The 22,382-nt window shown below is 27.9% G+C and overlaps 1 protein-coding gene across 1 annotated transcript; it reads right to left on the bottom strand.

Annotated features, from left to right (window-relative positions):
- Positions 1 to 21,333: 21,333 nt before the first annotated feature.
- LOC136076196 (uncharacterized) lies at positions 21,334 to 21,960 on the bottom strand. Its single transcript, XM_065789670.1, has one exon. It carries the CDS (start codon positions 21,958 to 21,960, stop codon positions 21,334 to 21,336), a length of 627 nt encoding a protein of 208 aa, XP_065645742.1.
- Between the last annotated feature and the right edge of the window lie 422 nt (positions 21,961 to 22,382).

The following is a 22,382-nucleotide window of genomic DNA, read 5'->3' as shown; positions in this document are numbered from 1 at the left end:
TAACAATAATAATAATAATAATAAAGTAATTATAATAATTTAAATAAATCGGTATAACTTTCCATGCATCAATCGTTTTTACATACAAAGTTACAGTTACAAACAGTAATAAACTGACAAAGCGTAACAACTAATGATGACATAAAAACGACTATTGCTAAAAAAGTTATAAAGATTTAGTAAATATATTAATATAATCATAGTTGTTTTAATATAATAATCAAAATATTTGCAAATATTATAATCAAATAAATAAATACAATATAAACAGAAAAAAACAGCCAAAATCAAAACAAAACAAAAGTTACAACAAACATTACAAACAAAACAAAAAATTACCTTTGCCAAAAAAAAAAACAAAAAAAAAACTAAAGATTAAAAAAGATTTTTTTTTTTTAATTTTTTATTTTAGGTGCCCCAAGAAGTCCTAATGGTCTTGTCACAGAGCACCGCGGTAGTGCATTTAACCAGGAAGTTCACGCCTCCTTCCTTACCGTGACGCGAAAATATGCTCAAAGCTCGTTTCGAACCTGATAATACACGGTAGAATAAAACATATATAATAAATGATAATACACGGTAGAATAAATGATAATACACGGTAGAATGATGATACACGGTATCATGACAAATGATAATACACGGTAGATGATAATACACAAATGATAATACACGGTAATGATAATACACGGTATATATGTAATACACGGTATAAATGATAATACACGGTAACAAATGATAATACACGGTAGAATAAATGATAATACACGGTAGAATAAATGATAATACACGGTAGAATAAAACATATATAATAAATGGTTAAAATGAAAATAAAAACAAATTATATATAACTGTATAAAAATTTATATATGACTAAAAATAAATAACAACTAAAAAAAAAATAATAATAAATGACTAACAAAAAGTTGTGAAACTATATACGCTAAAAAACTAAAGAAAAATAAATAAATAATAAAATAAATAATCCTAAGAAATATATGAAAGAAATCTAAAGAAATATATGAAAAAATAATAAAAATCTTCATTTGCCGATCGAGGTTCCGATGTTTAAATAGTTTTTCTTTCTTTGCCATTCTTTTCATATATTTCATTCATTATTGTTTTTTTTTTTTACTTCTATTTTCATTACTTTTTTACTTAATTTCTTTCAGATATTTCTCTTTCTTTTCTTCTTTTAAAACATTTATTTATTCTACTTTTTTGTTGATTTTATTCTTCGTTTAATTTATAAATGTTTTTTTTCCCTTTTACTTTTTTCCTTTCAAAAAGTTATTTTCAACCGTTTGAAAATAGCGTCCACCATTTGCGATGTCATTGCAAAGAGCAATTTCCACTCCACTGTATTTTTAATATATATATATTTTTTGTCGTTGTTTTTATTTGAGATTTGTAACATCTGATGATCGCTATTTGCGTGACTCTCGGAGTAATGTTTTAAATAAATCGAGTGTTATAATTATTTAGTTTTTTTAGTCTCTCTGTCTCTCTCTCTCGCTCTCTCTCTCTCTCTCTCTCTCTCTCTGTCTCTCTCTCTCTCTCTCTCTCTCTCTCTCTCTCTCTGTCTCTCTCTCTCTCTCTCTCTCTCTCTCTCTCTCTCTCTCTCTCTCTCTCTATATATATATATATATATATATATATATATATATATATATTTATATATATATATATATATATATATTTATATATATATATATATATATATATATATATATATAAATATATATATATATATATATATATATATGTATATATATATATATATATATATATATATATATATATATATATATATATATATATATATATATATATATATATATACTTTTTTTTGAATATAAAGCATAAAAAGCAGCTGCGTACAAACTAAATTTATTCTTCGTAATATTTCGATCTGCTTTTGCACAGATCGTCATCAGACGTAAAATATAATACAAAAAAACCGTTACAAATATTACATAAAAACGTCAAAGAAGACATTAAAAAGAAGCCATAAACGATTATGTAATAACGTAAATATAAAACTAGCAAATATCATTTTACTCCTTTTTTTGGATATATTTTAATTATCCAAAAAAAGGAGTAAAATAATATTTGCTATAAACAGAGGTCTCCTAAAAAAATTATCCAAAAAAAGGATAATTTTTTTATTTACGATATTATGTAATCATTTAAGGCTTCATTTTAATGTTTTCTTTGACGTTTTTATGTAATATTTGTAACGGTTTTTTGTATTATATTTTACGTCTGATGACGATCTGTGCAAAAGCAGATCGAAATATTACGAAGAATAAATTTAGTTTGTATCCAGCTGTTTTTTATGCTTTATATTATTATTATATATATATATATATATATATATATATATATATATATATATATATATATATATATATATATATATATATATATATATATTCATGTACAACAAAATATGACATTGAAATATATATACATATATATATATATATATATATATATATATATATATATATATATATATATACATATATATATATACATATATATATATATACATATATACATATATATATATATATATATATATATATATATATATATATATATATATATATATAAATATACATATATATAAATATATATATATATATATATATATAAATATAAATATAAATATAAATATATATATAAATATATATATTTATATATATATATAAATATAAATATAAATATATATATATATATATATATATATAATCTGAGAAAGTCATTTCCTTGTTATACGATAAAATGTATGTAAAATTGTTTGTTTTTATTATTTCCTTTGTAACGATTTTTATTTATTATAACTGATGACGCTGATCGCAATAAATCAGCGAAATATCAAACAATATATATGAAATTAAAAAAATCAAAAAAACAAATATACATTTTTTCAAAAGGTATATATATATATATATATATATATATATATATATATATATATATATATATATATATATATATGTATGTATAAGCTCATTCGATAAACACTGCACCACCTTCCCCCTCAAAAAAAGTAGTTAAAGATGTCACACTTCAAAAATCTTATAGATCCAAGGTTTTTTACGAACAGGAAGATCCTGAAACTCATCTTGAATACTTTGTGAAAAACCTACAAAACATAGATTAACAAAGAGTTTTATACTAGATATCTTCCCTATGTGTTTTATTGTTATATACTTTTTGGATAGTTGATTTCCTCTAAACTTTACTGATTCTAGACAAAGGTTTTAATCATTTTTTCAATTGCATAAGTAATCTTTTGAGTTTTCAGGGCCAACGACTTGGGTTTTAAAGTGGAGAGGTACAATTCTCAATTTCTAAAAAAACAAGACTCTAAAACTTATGCAAGTTTTAGAGTCTTGTTGCGATTGTACAGGAATGATTAGAACCTCGAGCTATAATTGTGTTGTTGGAACAGAAAGATTTTAAAATGTTTTGGGCTTGGAAGTTATGCCAACTTTAAGATTTATATTTGGTGCCTAATGTCCCAAAGAATGCTTTTCATTAAGTTTAAGCTTTCCAATTTGGCAAATAAGACAATTATGCCCAGCCGGCACAACTCAGAAAAAAGTTACACTTGATTTATGTTGCGTGTTTAAAACCTTCTAAAACAAAAAAAATAATACGTGTCAAGAATTAATAGTTAATTCTTGACACGTTTTATTTAACACGTGTTAGAGGCGGTCTCTAGTAATCAGTAATAGTTAATTTCATTTTGTGAAATTAACTATTACTGATTACTAGAGACCGCCGATCCGTTACTGTTTATCGAATTGTCGGATTGTGCACCGAACTATCTATGCTGAACGGTTCAAATTACTTACGGATTGATTTGATCCGAAAGTAATGTATCGGAAAAAAGTTTGTTAAAATTTTTTCAGATTGTTTTTTCGGACTGCAATCCAATTCGATGCTTTCGGATCGGATTGCAATTCGAAAAATTTTTTTCCAATTGGAATCCAAACCGATATTATTTTTACGGACTTATACGGATTCAGAATAAAGAATGCTTTCGAAATAAGATTTATTTTTATTTATTTACAATATTCAAATATACAATGAAACGAAATCATTTTCATGTTAAGAAATAAAAAAATTCAAAATCACACTAAATATGAATCATTTTCCAAATTTATTTCCTGGCCACTCAATGTCTTGAATTTTGTTGAGTTGCATAGTATTTTCTTTTATATATACCAACATCTCAATTTTTGAGATTGAAACATTGGTTCTTCTCGAGCTGTATATATTCCCTGCTGTTAAGAAAACTCTTTCAGATGTTGATGATGCTCTTTGAGAAAACTCTTTAAGATGTTGATGCGCAACCCTAACTTTACGGTTAATTTAACTTTACGGTTACTTTATTTTACTTAACTTGTAGGTTAAGATTTCCAAATAGGAATGATTGAAAATGAAAAAGAAATCCACTATTTATTGGACGCGCACAATAAAAATGTAATTTATTTAAACCACACCATTTAATGGTGAAGCGAACGGAACGCCATTCGTATAATTCGCTAAGCGAATTAAAGTTAATTGTTAATAAAGCTAAGCAAATTAAAGTTAATAAAGTTAATAAAAAAATAAATTCGTAAAAATTTTTCGGAATAATAATCCGAACAGCAAAGAAAATCCGAAAATAAAATCGCTATTAGTTAGTAAATTATTTTTCGGATAATGGTTTGTAAAATATTTAACGATCGGACTGTTTTAATCCGCAAAATAAGTCGGTCTGACTTTTTGCGGACTTTACAAACCAATACGGCGGTGCCTACTATTTACTATTTATTTAAATACCAGTTAAAATAATAATGGTTTCACCCTTATGGAAATGTAGTATTATACTATAATAAATTGCCGTATAGAATATGAAACCTCTGATAAAAACATGACATTTAAATTTGACTTTAAAACCTCAAAAAACATGTGTTAAACTCGAGTAAAACTGGCCGTAATATACATGTGTTTTTGGTTTACACCTGGATCGTGACAAACACGTGTCTATACAGGTTTTAATTTCAAAAAAGAAACTAGATTGCCGGTTAAACATGCACTAGACGTTGTGTCAAAGACTTTATAACATCGTAGAGAGGTGGTAATAAACATGTAATATCAACAAAATAGTTCGGCATGAGTTGCAAATACCACGTGGAATTCGTTCATCTGCATTATTTATGTCACTTATTATAAATTTTCGAATTCTTGCAATTATAAATTTTTCAAAGTTATTATTATTTTTATTGTAACCGTAAAATATACATACAATATATGCATACAGCGAGCAGGGAAACATCCTACTATAAACAACCAGCTTTATAAATATTCGTTCAGAATATTATTTTATTTTTTAACCAGTGATCTAATCCAATTTTAAAAAGTTACTTGCTTAGGTAGCTCGTTCCAGTGTTTTGCTGATCTATTATATAGTTGGTTGTGTTTTAGAAGACAGTTTGGAACATATTCACGTCTTATTTTAAGATGGTGACCACGTGACAATGAGTTAATAAATTTTGATTGATATATATTATTAATTATATCAAATCGATGTATTAGTTTAAAAATTTGGATAAGATTGCATCGTAGGCATCGAAACTCAAGTGATGGTAGATTTAGTATTTTTAGTCTTTCGTAGTATCAAAGATTTCTCAAGCTTAAAGCACTTTTTGTTATTTTATGTTGAACAGATTTATCCAAAGCTACATCAGTTTTTAAATACGGGGCCCAAACAGGCACTGCATATTCAAGGTGTGGTCTTATAAACACTTTATATAATTTGAGTGCCATTTTTTATCAATGATAGTGATATAATGATATATCACTATCATTGAATTCCAAGAATTTGTAAAGGTTTGGAGACAACTAATTGAATATGTGTGCTCCACTTTAGGTTAGATATACCTTAGTTATTTTATAAAAAGTAACTATACATAGGATTTGTTTTACCATAATGGCTAACACAGCATTTTGAACTGTTTAATTTAAGTAACCAAGTGGTTGACCAACGTATACTAAGCCTAGACGATCCTGCAGATCAACAAAATTAGTCTGCGATAAAATTTTAGAAAAAAGTTTAGTGTCGCCGGCAAATACTTCAGCAGTTTCAATAAGTTGGGCATGATCCTTTGTAATAAGAATAAAAAAGAGCTGGCCGAGAACAAAACCTTGAGGAACACCACTAAAAACATCAACCCAGTCAAAGCTAGCATTGGCAATTGTAACGCGTTGCTTTTTACCTACTAAAAAGGAATTAATCCATTGTAGTAGTTTGCCGTTTATTCCGAATGCTTTTAATTTTAACATAAGTCTGTTGTGCGGTACGGAATCAAAAGCTTTAGCAAAATCGAGGTAGATTACATCTATAAACTGGTGCGATGCTAGGGAAGACGAAATAATATCAAAAGTCTCTATTAGGTTGGTTACGCAAGATTTATGATGAAGAAAGCCAAGTTGATTTGCAGAGAGCATATTGTTATTGTCAATATGCTTCAAGATTTTATTCTTTACAACTTTTTCAAAGTTTTTGCACGCAACCGAGGTTGGTGAAATAGGTCGATAGTTTTCAGGAAATAGTTTGTCTCCTTTTTTTTATAGATCGGACTAATATTTGCTAATTTCCGGAAAGTTGGTACTATTCCAGAACTACAATATTCATAGAAGATTTTTGTAAGCGGAATTGCGAAGCTTTTGGCACATATCTTAAGTATTAAAGGGTGCAAGCCGTCAGATCCAAAAGATTTGTAAGGGTTTAGATCAATAAGTTCATTAATAATGTCTGCAATAGAGAAATTCAGGTTGTTATTATTATTGCATTTAGGTTTAACTTCACTTTTATTTAACAAAATTTTTGGAGCTTTCAAGAGTAAACAGATTTGAATTGAGAGTTCAGATGTTCAAGTATATTGGGAAGAGTTTCAGTAATTTGCCTTAAAGCATTTTTGAAAGAACAAATTTTGTCTTCAATTTTTTGTTGGTTGTTAGACGAGTTTTGAGTTGTTCTGAGATTTTGTTATTCTGTCTTTTTCATGTAATATTTTTGCTTTAAATATTTTAGCGGAGGGATTAAAAAATATTTTAAATATTTTAACGGAACGGTTAAGACGATTAAGACTAAGATTGTAATTTGTTTTGAGATCTTTATTCTTCCATTTAGTTGATATGCCAAGCCAATTTATTTAAATATCTATCACTTTTTTTTATGCATAACAAACATACAGAACTTTTACAGTCTTCGTGACTTTTTTCTTTATTTGTCATTGTAATTAATTTCTTAAAAATGCTTATTAGTTTTAAAGCTGACTATTTTCTTGCAAAAAAATAATTTTTTTTCAACTGTTTTTAATTCACATTTAATATTAATCCAACTACCATAGTTACTGATTATTTATTCCACATTGGTTTAAGGGTTGAAATAAAATAAGATCTGGTTTCCCAAATTATCTTCTAATTACCACAATCTGAAGCGTGTTTAAGCGTGATATTATATTACCAAAATTGGTTTATAGTAAAAATTAAAAAGGCATCTAAATATTTATTTAGCATAATGTGATATCATTTGTTTATATTTATTTACTCATGAGGTAAATCTTTACTACTCGAATTAATACAGTAAAACAATATGTTATATAGTATGATATATTATATAAAATAATATGCTAAAATTAATTTTTAAAGTGTAAAATTAATATTTGGCAGCAATATTTTATTAACTCTATCAACAAAAATAATTTTTTAGAAAAAAAAATTACGCTATCATACATAAATCATAGGTAAATCAATATTCATTAAAATAAATTACGATTTCATCAAACTTTTTTTTCGTGTTTAAGAGTTATGACCATGTAATGAGTTGAAATCCCTCAAATTTAGGGAGTTGTAAATTTACATCGTCACCGTTTCTAAATATCAAGAGCTTTGTTAGTGAGATTTAAAATATTTAAAAGAGCTTTGGTCTACTAAAATAAATATTTTAAAAAAGATATTTTAAAATAAATATTTTAAAAAAAGATGTTTTAAAATAAATATTTTAAAAAAGATATTTTAAAATAAATATTTTAAAAAAGATATTTAAAAGAGCTAGAAAATAACTAAAAGTTTTTTTACCAAAATTATACTCAACTTTTCTCGATGGGGATTTTTTTCTCCCCAATTTACAATTATTGGAGGATATTTTTGCCCAAGTTCCGATTACCGTAATTTTTTGTAAACCATTCTCATTTGAGTTTTGAATTTATACCATGCTTAAAAGTTAACAATTTCGAATACAAAAAATCCAAAATCCACCTGTTAAAACGCAAAAATTGGACAAAATTAAAAGATTTTAAAAACAGCTCTAAATGGACTCATAGGGATGCTTCTATAGATAAACTTTTGTGGTCCTTTTTTTTGACAGGGTTATATCTGTAGTGGATTGAGTATCTACTATATAATTGCCCAGTACACTGATTCCCTGAATACCAGATTCCATAACGCTATATAAATACTCATTTGCAGTTAATTAAAATAATAAAAATAACTAAAGTGTGACCACGAAGTAAATGTGAAAGAATAAGCACGTAATTTTTTTTAAGTGGTTGTATTAAAATCTTTTTAATTGATTTGTATTTCGTTTACAACGTGTTGTGGTTTGAAAAAAATATGTAAGTTTTTGGATTTAACTTGAAATTAGTTTTAAAAATGACAAAAGAAGAAGACGTAAAAGAAAAAATTATGACCCTAATAATAGCTACAACTCGATAGCAAAATCGTTGTAAATACATTCATACACCGTATTCGTGTTATTCAACGTTTTTCTCAAACAAAATTTATCAAACGCAAATCTGGTGGGGGAAGAAAGGAAGGTTTTAAAGATATAAAACTAGTAAGAAAACTGGTTAACAGTTTTTAGAATAGCCCAAGCCTTTCATTAAGGAAACACGCAAAAATATATGGATTTTCTCACAGCTTTGTTGCAAAAGTTAGAAACAAACATGGTTTTCATTCTTTCAAAGCACAAAAAGTGCCTAACCGTTCTGAAGCTCAACAAAAAAAAAAAACAAGAAACCGTGGCAGAAAGTGGTATGACAATTTTATACCTAAAAATTTCTATATTATTGAAGACGATGAAACATATATCAAGTACAATCGTCAACAAATTTCTGGTGCTGTTTATTATATTGCCAAATAAAGAGGAAAAGCAGATAAAAATTTAATTACACAAACAGACAAGTTCGCTAAAAAAGTTTTGATTTGGCAAGCTATTTGCAGTTGTGGCAAAAAATCAGCACCTTATATGTATATAAATATGTATAACAGGTATATACATTTTTATAAAATACTAGCTGTAGGCAACCCGTAACACGGTTTTTTAGTAAATAAATTATTAATAACAATTTAACTTTTATTTGTTTTGTCTAATGAAATATAAATTTTGAGTTGTGCTTACTTTTATTTTTCTTGGCTTCTTAGTTAAACAAAACTGTTAGCTTCATTAAAGATTCAGTTAATCATTTATTTCGCAACGATCGAACATTGAATGCGCAAATCTCAACAAAATCGTTTTGTTAAAATATGAGTTGAATTATATGCATAGATCATCCAAGTCTTACATTAAAATTGCAAAAAATTGTTTAGGTAAAATATCCGGAATGTATTTTCTCTTTCCTTCCTCTTAATTTTGCTTTTAGCTGAGTAGTTTCTAATTTTATTTTTAACTTTTCTCCATTTTCCTAAGAGTGACGAGTGAAGCTTAAAAAATAAATATTCACAAAAATTATACCTTAACTTGTATTTTAATATAACTTATTAATATATAACTTGTAAACTTGTATGAAAAGAAATTGTTTTGGATATCTGGAAAAACTATAAGTTGAAAAATATATCCGCAATTCCGGAAAAGGCTAATCCCTGTATACTGCTCTTATGATATTAAAGCTTATTACTCGAGCTATCTTTTTTTTTAATAATCCAGCAGAAATTAAAATAGTAATAAAAAAACAATACAGTAAACAAATCTGTCTATTTTCTATGTAGTTAACGTATTTCAACATATATTTATTTCAGCATTCATCCAATCCAAATTTATACTAATGCAGATAATATTTAGCGGAAAATGTCCGGAATATATTTTGCCTTGCCGTTTGTCTTTGCGTTAAAACTTTTAGTTTTATTTAAAACTTTTTTATTAATTTTTGTTTAAGTCAGGTTGATAAAAAAAGCAATTGCTTTTACTCGACATTTTTGAAGTAATTGTTACGCTTTACGCAAATACAAATTTGAGCAAAATTGATAAATGTATTTACATAAATTTACACAAAGGTGAGCAATTAGTTTAAAAGTGTTGAATAAAAGTAATTGCTTTTTTTTATTTAGTCGGCCTAATGAGCTGAAAAGGGTATAAAAAAGATGTTAAAACCATATAAAACAGTTGTAAAAATTATATATTTAAAATTGTGTTCACCTTTTTTTTAAAACAAATTTCTTTACATGATAAATAGTTAAATATGTAACAAAAATATTAAAAAAAAATCTATATAAAACATATTTTTCTTAAAAAACAATTAACGTTGAAAGCACTTTTCCAAATCAGTTATAATAGCCGCCATCTCCAGGACCGAGGAGCCAAGCATAGCCTATTGTAAAGAAAACCATATTAAAATAATCAAAAATATTTATTATCGATAGGGATGACGATTAAATATTAAAAAATCAACGTGATTCTATATTAGTAGGAAGTTATAGAAAAATTAGTAAAAAGTAAAAAAAAAAATTAAAAAAGAACAAAATAGAAAGAATTTTAAAAACTACTTAGTTTTGTGAGCACTTTGGCTATGGTGCTCATTTTGTGAGCACTTTGGCTATGGTGCTCATTTTGTGAGCACTTTGGCTATGGTGCTCATTTTGTGAGCACTTTGGCTATGGTGTTCATTTTTGGAACCAATATCTTTATCTTGAATAAAAAGCCAACTTGTTTAATTAATCTCATTCAAAGAGCAAAAATATTAATAACACTAAGGATAAAAAAATAATGAATGAGATATAAACAATTGTAATATAGTAATATCAAATGCTATATTGGATTTTAGTGACTGATTAAAGGCAGTTAAATAAACTATTATTCTGTAAACATTTTCAACGATAAGCACCACGGGAAAATAAGCCAAGTTGTCTATCAACACAAAACATTACAACAATAACATCACAACAATTACGCAAAGCAATAGCAAATAGCTTAAGATATTTGTAGGATGAAATTACATTAAATATTAACAGACATGTTTTTCATATATATATAGCTATAAAATGCTAGACAACAAACATTAAATATAACAGTAAGGGATCGTCCATAAATTACGCAACGCAAAATATATCTAAAAGTTGAAGTAGGAGGTATTTAGCTCTTTTACGAGGCAATTTTATTAGACTTAATGCGCTAATTTATCTAAATATTAAAACTCTGCGAGAAAAAACTTTTGAACTTTTTTGTTTTATTGTATAAGTTTGCGTAACGTAACTTATGTACAATCCCAAACATCTTTGGCACTAAATGCTGTCTCACACCTCTGCTAACTAAACCTCTTTGCTGGCCAAGTTAGCAATCTTGCTTATCGCTACTTCATTTTTTTCTTTTTAAATAGATTTTTAGTTATAAAGAATAGCCGGCTAGCATAACAGTATAGCTTTACACACACTGCAAGTCACTTGCTTGGCAATTGTCAAAAATTTTCAAATAAAACATTTTTGAAAATCATTTATTAAATCATTCAAAATTTATGCTATTATGTTAATGCAACATTTGGAATTTTATATCGAATTTTGGAACAAAAGTTTAAGCAAAAAAAAGTGCAAATGATAAATAAAAAGTACAATTGATAATTTAAAGTATAATTAATAGCTAAAAGTTATTATTTATACTTTAAATTATTTGTGTAACATTCTTCACCGACCATACCTTGAATTGTATGTTTATCAATTTTGAAAAACAAACTATTAACAGGCAACACATAGTTGCCCATGAGAAAAACACGTTTTTTTTTAGATATACACCAACTCTTTAAAATGTTTGACCTTGACTTTTATTAATTGTCATTGATTATACCAATCTGATAGGAAACTGACAACGTTTCAGAACACAAGGTAAATTAGAATCTGATGAAGCCGACTGAATTCGAGGAATAAATACCCGTTTACCACCAGAAACACCTGTCAAAACTTCTGCATCAATATAATTATCTTGAAGAGCATAAACTTTCATTCGACTGCCAATGCATAACCAAGCTTTGAGATCTAAATTTCTAAGTAGCATAATTATACAACCAATTTTCAATTTTAAACAATAAGAAGGCATACTTTAAGAAGTTAAGCTGTTCAAAAACTCAACAGGAAAGTTATTTCTTTCATAAAAGTCATCAATTTGATCAGCACTTAAATAAATTTTGACCTCACCCAGTTGACATTCAAGCACTTCTTCATTGATTGATAATGATTCCACATTAGTGGGTGTTAAAATGACATGTTTAGAATAATCATTTTGTTCAGCATCTCCAAAAATCTTATTAAAAATAGAGAAATTTTCTCTAATAATGCACTGATGAGGTATTTCAATGCATCTTATAATGTAATTTTCTGCACCCATTGCCACTGTAAAGAACATTTTGTACACGATTCTACAATTTCAGCTGGTTGTCCTCTTTTCACAATAGGCAGTATTTGCCTGAAGTCACCACCAAAAGGAATGACTTTTCCTCCAAACGGAAAGTTGTTGTTGCAAACATCTTTTAACAACCTATCAATTGCATTTAAGGCATGTTTGATATCATGGATGTTTCATCAAGTAAACAAACTAACTTGTCTTAAAAAATGTCCATGTATAGAGTTAGGGGTTACATTAGATGCTATTATCCAATATTGGGACAGGAAGTTTGAATAAACCATGCAATGTAGACCTATTTGTAAGAAGAGTTGCTACTATGCCAATCCATGCAGCTGTAGCAGATTTAAAACCTGTACATATGGTTTCAGCAATCAAACAACTATACGTAAATGGTTTTCCACTACCAGCTGGTACATCCGTAAAAAACAATCTACAATGTTTATTTTCTACACTTGGTTGATCATTCAGTGCAGCAAGGAGAGCATTACATACATTTAATTGATTGATAATAAGCAACAGTCTCATTCGATTGGCTTCATCAATAGATTGTTGAACAATTTCATCAAAATTTTCTAGATTTAAACCTATAAACTCATCAATAACAGACAGATTGTAATAAGCCAGCGTTTTTCCACTTTGATTAATAATCTTCTCAATTTGATGAAGAGTAGGTTGTTCAGCTATTAGAAGTGGGACTGAGCGGTGAATGAAATTTTCCATCATAAAAGCTTTGTATGTATTCCAGAGATGTAAAAGATTGTCAGGTTCACAAAAGATCAAAATAATTGAAAACAACTGTCTAATTTTCTTTGACATACGTGCTAAAACCGCCTTAAAAAGATTATTCTGCCATTCAGTTTTATCTTGCAACAAACCTTTCAAAACACATGCTTCACAAAACGTTTCGAGGGCAATACCATTAACAGTACGCACATCCTTACAAGATGTTGCTCCTTTTTCTTGCAAAAGTAACAGTCTAAGAAAAAACAATTCTCTGGTTGCATCAACTTTATACATTCTTACTATCACCTTATTTCCACCCATTTGTCTAACCTTTCATTTTCAAAGCTTATCATCAAAATCAAAGTGATAAGGAATGTCTACATATGAACAACTATGGGCTTCTTCATTTTCAGAATTTAACTTAAACCATGAGGTAAATGTGAATCTCGTTGAGCAGCACGATCTAAAGCCACTTGTTCTGCTCTTTCTCTAAAATACACTATCTAATTCTCAGGAAGATGAACTTTAAGGCAGATAATAGTGTGTGACATTTGACTAATGGGATACTCGAATATTCGCCAAAATGCTTCAGGCGCACTAACATAACGATAATCTAAAAAAGTATTTACTTCATCATGATTAATTTGTTTGTTTCGGCTTTTTAGCAATTAATTTTAAACATTGTTATTTAGATTAAAAATATAGTTTGCAAATGTATATATTCAAAATAAGAGAGGAATTACTCATTTTATGTATGTTTATTATTTGTAATATTTTAATTAGAATAAAATAAAATACTTGTTGAGTTATTTAATCGCGATCTGCTAAAATCGCTTCAAAACTGACGGAAATGAAAATTTATTGATATTTGACGGAAATGAAAGTTTATTGGTGGCATTGTATAAAAGATTCTCTGGTTCATCTTATCCAGGCATTTTTTTTAGGGTAGGACTGACCTTTAACCCTGTAGAACCCATAGTCTAGCTCAATTCTTTTGTTTAAAAAAACACTCGTTTGCGCGAGTTATTAGTACTACTTTGTTTTTATAGTGTTAAAACTGAAGTTTTTTAAAAGTTCTAAATTTTTTCAGGGATTCCTCAATTTTAGGTTTGCCACTATCTTTTGGCAATGAAAAAATAATTTTAAAGTGCTTAAAATATACATTAATATATCTTTTAAAAAAGTCCATTCAAAGTGTTTTCTTTTGATTTATTTTTTTTTTAAATGGGCTTTATGTTTATGTCCTCACTTAGATACAGTTTCAAATTTTTTTTATGAAATTGATGATGATTGTAGATTGTAAAACCTATTTTTTTTTTTTTTTTAATTTATTTCCACTTTTTGTGAGTATTAGTGAAAATGTGTCAATTGTATTAGTAGAAACCAGGTAACGAAACCAGGTATGAACGCTGGAACTCATGACGTTTTTTTTTTTTTTTGTAAGATTTGGTTTGAGCACGTTTATAAAACTTAACGAGTTTTTGAGTAACTTTTTTTGAGTGACTTTTTACATTAAATTCGAGTTAATGTTATTTATATTGGTTAATCAATTAGAATACGTTTTAATATTGTTTATCTATGCCAGCTTTTGATTTTTTTCTTTTTTATATTATTACTTAACAGTTTTTAAAAAAACTTTGCTCAAAATTACTCAAAAATACATTAAAAACGCCTAACAATTCTAAATAAATATTTAAAAAAATGTGGAGTAACTTTTCCTAAGTCTAACAAGTGCCCTTAAAATAATTATTTAAGATAAAGATCCAAAACAAAAAAAAATTAATTTCGTGGAACTTTAAAGCTATTCTGCCCCACTGTGCGTCACATTTTTTACTTTTTTGGAAAATTTTGAGACTTTATCGCAAAAATGTTCCTTATGGGCAGTATCAATGATATTCTGAAAAAATCAAACATGTGCTCAAGTACCTTACGTCATTAGTAAATACGTTTTCAAGTGGTCTTCAAAAACAAATCATTAACAATTAACAAATGAAAAGGTTTTTTCAAATTTACCAAAAATGTTGATTTTGTAACATACAATGGGTTGCCAAATTATTAGGGACGCTTTACTTTTTAAGTAATTGTAAAATTTTAAAGTATAAATTACTTTAATGAATAAATACGTACCTTGTAGTTATTTTTTTTTTATTGATTTTATTGTTGGAGAGCTTTATTTAGAACATTAAACAACATAATTATTTATTCATAGCTATTTATTTTTTTATAAAAAGTTTTAACATAACAAATAAGATGATAATCCTAATATTTTGTAATGCCACCCTTTGCTACAATAACGGGTTTCAGGTTTCGGGGCTTGTTTTCTATGCAAACTTTTGAATTGTGTTGAAGACTGTGGTTGCTATGCCACTCTCTTATAAGGGTTTCTATCAATTGCTGCTTGGTAGTGATGATTTCTTTGGCAATTTCTCGTTTTGTGAACTACCATAGATTTTCTATAGGGTTCATATCAGGTGAATTCCTTGGCCATGACAAAACAGACACTTTTTTTCAGTTAGGAATGCTGTAACACTTCTTTCTTTATGGCACGGTGCTGAATCATGCATGAACATGTACTCTTCATTACCAGGAAACCATTCTTGGACCTGGGGCAGGCGCCTGTTTTTCAGTACTCACTCGTACTGGTCCTGCCTCATGGTTCCTTCCACAATATATAGGCAGCTCATACCCTTGAATGAGATCACAGAACACTTCATAACAATTACAGGATGTCTAACCTTTTCCAAAAGGCAGTCCTGGTGGAATTTTTCTCCTGGACGTTGTCGAACAAATGAGCTTTTGTCAATCAAAATTTGAAATGTTGATTCGTCCGAGAAGCAGACCAGTAAAACATTTCAAAGATTTTTTAAATTATTAATCTTAAATTTTTCTAGTTTCTTACAATATTATAAATTATATTTACTCTACTCCAGCCTTCAATAGTCGTATGCTGGTGTTTTCTAGCCCATTCCAGTAGTTTTTTTTTCATGGCTTCAGTTAAACGTTGTTTTTTGGTTGGACGACAACCCATTAAATTCATCTTAAGCCAACCTTCTCTGAACCGTCCTTTTGGAGACGTTATTTCGTTAATTTTTTATCATTGTAGCTAGTTGAGCCACACGTTTTTTCTGTTTTTACGACAGATGTCTCTAATTTTACGGTAACAACGTGGAGTAGTGATCCTTTTTCTGCCAAGTTTGCCGACACGGTCTGGTTCTAGAGGCACATTTGTATAAATTTTTTTTTAATTCGGTTTACTTCTGACTTTGAAACACTAGCAATTGCTGCTATCTCTCTCTGAGAATGAGTACAATGCAGAAGTAAGGTTTCACTTCCCTACTTTTTCTTGGAGTTAAGTCTAGAGACTTGCCCATACTAAAAAATCAATGAGAGGTGAGAATGGTTACAAGTCAGGATTTATGCATTAAAATTAGCAAAAATAATAAATTATTAACTATATCTAGTTGAACTATTAACCAATACTTGGATTTCAATAGTTCTGAACTCGAAAAACTTGCAAAAAATTGTTCCAAAAATAAATAGTTAAAATCAATTTTGAACTTACTCAGACCACACTTTTCAACAACTGACAGTTTATTGAGTAATAACCGAACTTTTTGATAGATAGTGTAGTCTGACACAGTTTCCACAGTTTAAAAACAATTATAGTTATATTAGTAACTAAAATACACAAAAAAATTTAATTAAAAACAATTTATTTGCTCGCAAAAATCATTTAAACTTTAAAATTAGTGTCCCTAATAATTTGGCAACCGGTTGTATGTGGTTTTTGTATATCATGATTCAATGTTACCAAGGAGGTATAATAGAATGGAGGGAGAGCGAAGCCGAAAATCGTTTAAAATTGTAGTACAGTCTTTGATGCATAATTATTTCAGCAGCAAGTCAAAATGGTGTCTTTGCGTTGAAAAAGGAAAATTGACTGGAAAAGTTTTTAACAACTGTTCTAACTATCAAGTAGTAATCACAACAAAAATCATGATTTACGTTAAGTAATCGTTTTTTGAATAACTCGATACTAGGTATAAATATTCAAGTTTTAAACAATCTTTACTACTTGTTTGAAACTTATCTTTTGCTTACCCGTGCAGGTAAGGTTTGTTACGTTCTTAAAAACGGTTTTTCGGCAAGGAACTTATTATATCGCTCCAGGATTTTATTTTGTGTTGTAGTATTTTTGCTGGATTCAAAAACAAATTGCTATATTCTAAAATATAGAGATATAAAATACTTTTTTGTAAATCCTGCAAAAATGCTACCAACTCTTATTTAGACAATTATTAATTCTATTATAATCCAGAAGTTTATTATTAGTCGTTTAAAAATCACAACATAAAAAAATAAAAATAAACTAACTCTAAATATTGTTTACAAATTTTATTTGCAATGCTTCAAATGTCCATAATATGTTATACTTCCTATACCTCCTTGGTGTTACTTATCAAACTAAAAAAAAAATATATTTTAAATATTAAAGAAGAATTTGCAGAAGTTTTTTCTCTAGTTTATTTAGCTAATGTTTCTTTTGTTCGTTTGTGCTTCTTTTTTTTTTTTCTTCGCTAAGGAGTTTTGTTTCTTCGCTAAGGACAAAATACTATCAGATAATCTTTTTTGGTAAGACTGGTAGAGCTATTCCAAGAAATCTTGAAAGTAGATCGAACTCTCTGTCAGCTGATATCAATCTGTTTTATTTTTCCTCTTCGTTGTTGTAACAATAAACATATTGTTTATTGTTACAACAACGAAGAAATGTTGTAACAATAAACATATTGTTTATTGTTACAACAACGAAGAAATCCTGAAAGTAGATCGAACTCTCTGTCAGCTGATATCAATCTGTTTTATTTTTCCTCTTCGTTGTTGTAACAATAAACATATTGCTGCATTTTTCTGAATGGTCATTGATAACAATAAATAAGACTATTTAGTATAATTTTCAAAAATTTTAAACAAAGACTGTGTATTCCAATATTGCGGGGGAAGTGAAAGCCAGTCTTTTCTTTTTTCTTTTGTTAAACCACTAAAACTAAACTAAAGGTAAGAAAACTTATCTATCAAAGGGGCTAAGCTCGGTGGATCTTTCTCAGTAAGAGCATTTTTTCTATCTCTTTTCTAGAGTCTTTTTTTCTTTGTTTTCATTTTTGAAGTGCTCAGCTCTAGGCATTTTAAATGAAAGAATTAGAACTACAATTATTTTTTTTTCATGCAAAGACAAATCCTCATCTAAAAACGCTGGTGGAATTATAGTTGAGTCAAAGAGCCAAGTGTGCTTGTAAAGCAAATCAAGCTCAGCATCAACTGATTTTGGATTCAAGCAAATATTTCTAAATTAATGCATCTAATGGATAGCTTAAATATCTAAGTTGTGTATTTAGGATCTAAGTAACATTACTCAATTCTAAATAACACTTGGCATATAAATTGATCACAAACTTAGCGATGAGCTTTATTTCTTATTTGAGTTGTTTTTTTTAACAAAGTCTAGTTGAGAATACAAAAGCTGCATTTTCAAATAGTAAACTGTTTTAACAAGCATGATGGATAGCTAACTTAAACGGGCATGATGGATAGCTCCAGTTTTCCTGATTTTATAAACAGAAGGTAATAGATAAGTAACAACTAACTTATCCAGCTCTCTTCTGACTTCACGCTTATCTTCTCTTACTATCCCCTTTCTTTTTATACATGCTTTGCAAAAGTTCATTAAATCTTCAGCAGCACTTATACTACCAATAACCTACTTCCAATCAAACTTGCACAGATCACTTGGAGCGTAACTAAAATCAGGACGTTCAATTAGGCTCTTAAATTTTTGAAACATAGGTAGAACATGCAAGAAGTGGCACTCCATCGACTGAGAATTTTGGTTTGGGCAGGCAATCTATTTTAAAAAAATAAAAAATAAATTTTTTTAAAAGGATTTTTTCACCTTTTCAGGGGATTTACACTTTTTCAGGGAATTTTTACCGGGGGAGGGGGGTTCTTAGGGATTGTTTCTATTTTTTTTATTTGCCTTCAACCAAAAAAAAATATTACAGAATAGCTTTATTTAAATATAAACAACAGGCGCTTTACAATATAAAATATAATAGAAAAAAATCAAAATAAGCCGATAAAATTTTGGGGTATTATTTCCAGGGAATTTTTTTCTAGACCCTTTCAGTAAAAGATAAAAAAAAAAAAGAAAAAACATTTAGTTTTGGTTATATCTAATCCAAATATTTAATGTTTGAACATTCGCTAATATTTAATAAGTATTCTTTGCTAGCTAAGAAAGTCAATTTTTATTGTGTTATTGATTATAAGTAAAAAAGATATAAAAAAGAAAAAAGTTACAAGCCTCAAATCTAAGCGATAATTACTACGGATTTGATATCATTCTCATAAAAATCAACTTAAGAGTTGTTTTTTATAAGAATGAAGCAATTTGAAATAGTTGAGTTATTGAATTTTCTTGAAAATTTCAGGAATATCTTTAAATAATTTCATTAGAAAAATTTAAGATCATAATTCAAAGCGGTTCAAAAGTTATTGAGGTTTGAAGCTTCATAAAACGTTGACTTGTATTTTCCATGTTTCGATGCAGCAACTTCATGCAGTTAAAAAAGCTGTTTAAAATGAGAGAAAGTGCTGAGTTTTTATAAACGAAAATTATATATAGTTTTATACATTAAGGAATAAACTTGAGTTTTTAAAATATTTGCAACATACTTTTTCTCGTTACCCAAAACTACCCCATGGGCGTTCAATAATGCAAATTCTGTACTTTCTAGCACCAAGTCTCTGGTTAATCAAGGCTTATATTAGTGTGTTATAAGTTTTCTTACTGTAAATACAGTCGAACTGATGTAAAACTCAATCTTAGTCTAAAAATCATGTCTCAAAACAGCTTTAAAAACGATAAAATTTATGCTAATTTTGTGAAGCAAAATATCGATGTGCCACCAAGCTATTGACTTATAGTTTTTTGAAAATGATTTATACATCTATATACTTTCAATAAATTAAAATACTTCAATAGATGGTACCTTTATTATAAAACAACTTTCGACAGAAAAAAAAAACTGCTATTAGAATCGGTAGCTATTTAATAAATCGAATTTTTCAATTTTGTTTGGTCTCTGGTAGTTGTTTAATAACTGAAATTTATTTATTTGTGAACCCTGAATTCATAAATTTTACTTATTTTAGCTATAAAAAAATAGATTTATGATCTAAATTAAAATACCTAATACCATTAAAAAATAAAAATAATTATCTTGATTTTTTTATTAGTGTACATATTTTTATAATGTTTATAATGCCATATCTATAATACATTTTTAATATTAATAATGATTTAACAATATACATATATAATATAATAGTCCGCTATTTTTTATGATACAATTCATGAAAAATCCCACATAGTGGTTACTTATAATTAAACATCAAAGTTGTTAAAAGCGTAAGAACATTTTCGGACGTTTTGTACTTAATGATTTCTATTAACTTACAAATATTCTTAATTAATTGACCTCAAAATGCCTAATAATCAAAATTTTTATAAATTTGTTAAGAGGTTTTTTAATGATATTTTTTACGGGATATTTGTGGATTGTTATGTAACATAAATTTACATGAAATTTGTGAAGTGCAGAGTTTGAATTGAAGTGATAGAAGAGTTTGATTCAGAGTCGAAATAAATTAAAACAATCATCTGGTAACATGACTGAACATATAATTTTTAAAAGTTAACATCTTAGATAAGCTATTATAAAATTTAATTAAGTTGAAACATCTGGTATAGTATGTAAACTTATACTTATAAATTTCTTGTAATAAATTACAACATTTCTAGGCGTTATATATACCCTCGTTATTTAAGTAATATAAACAACCGTTAAAAAAAACACCAACAACAAACAAATAATAAAACTTCAATGTAATGTGTTCTTGCGTCTTAAATAAGAAAAATAAGGTTTCCAAAACGACGATGTGACGTAATCACCGTCGTCTTCATTCAAACCGCCTTCATTTGGAGAACACTGGTGAAACTGTATTTCTAAGGACTCTCTCACTTTTCTCTTAAAATAATCTTCCTCTACTTTAACAGTGTTGTTATTATTCCAGCCAAAGGGACCATGGCAATTTCTGGAATGCCCCGCTACGGCCGAATTTTTCCATTTTCCCTCAAAAGTATGTTTTTGATGTTGGCAAATGCGAGTTGAAACCTTGAGTTTTGTTTCACCTACATAGAGCTTTCCACACGAACACTCCAGTTTGTAGACTCCTGGGTAAGAGTTATTGGGAAGCCGAGGCTTGTTTTTTTGAGTTATTAATTGTTGAAGGTTTTTTGGTGATTTAAAAACTGGAGTATAGCCTGCACTTTTAAATATCTGTTTTAATTGATTACTTAATTTTGGTACCCATGGTAGAGAAATATAATTAGGTTGTAGTTTTTTGATGTTATTGTTGTTGTTTTGTTGATTATTTTGCTTATTGTTTTTTATTTTTTTGACAATGTTTTGAAGTATTTTTTTATTACAACCATTTTCTGTAAACATTTCTGCTAGAAACTTTAATTCATGATTTATGTATTCTTTACTGCATAATGTAAAAGCTCTTTGGATAAAACCTTAAATTATTTTTGAATCGTGACAAGAATGCGGCTTTATTTTGACATTAGTTCTTGCATCTTTGCGATAGATATTAAAAAGATATATTCCGGATTTGTTAATTGTTATTGAGAGATCAAGAAAATTTATTGCGTGTGAATCACTTTCTTTTTCAATTGTATATTTGATATTTGTGTGTTGATTATTTAACAAGTCGAGAAAACGTTCTGATTCTGCCTCATTAATAAAACGGGAATGGATATCATCTACATACCTTTTAAATAATTTTACACATATTGGTGGTGTAAGATGTTGTGCCTGTATTAACGCTTTTTCTTCATAATGTTGCAGAAAACTTTCTGCCGTTACTA

The sequence above is a fragment of the Hydra vulgaris genome, chromosome 02 (assembly GCF_038396675.1).
Source record: "Hydra vulgaris chromosome 02, alternate assembly HydraT2T_AEP".
Taxonomy (NCBI): Eukaryota; Metazoa; Cnidaria; class Hydrozoa; order Anthoathecata; family Hydridae; genus Hydra; species Hydra vulgaris.
This window is presented reverse-complemented; position numbering and strand designations above follow the sequence as displayed.

Coding starts and splice junctions, on each gene's coding strand:
- LOC136076196 (XM_065789670.1), bottom strand. CDS start 21,960: ATGTTTACAGAAAATGGTTGTAATAAAAAAATACTTCAAAACATTGTC.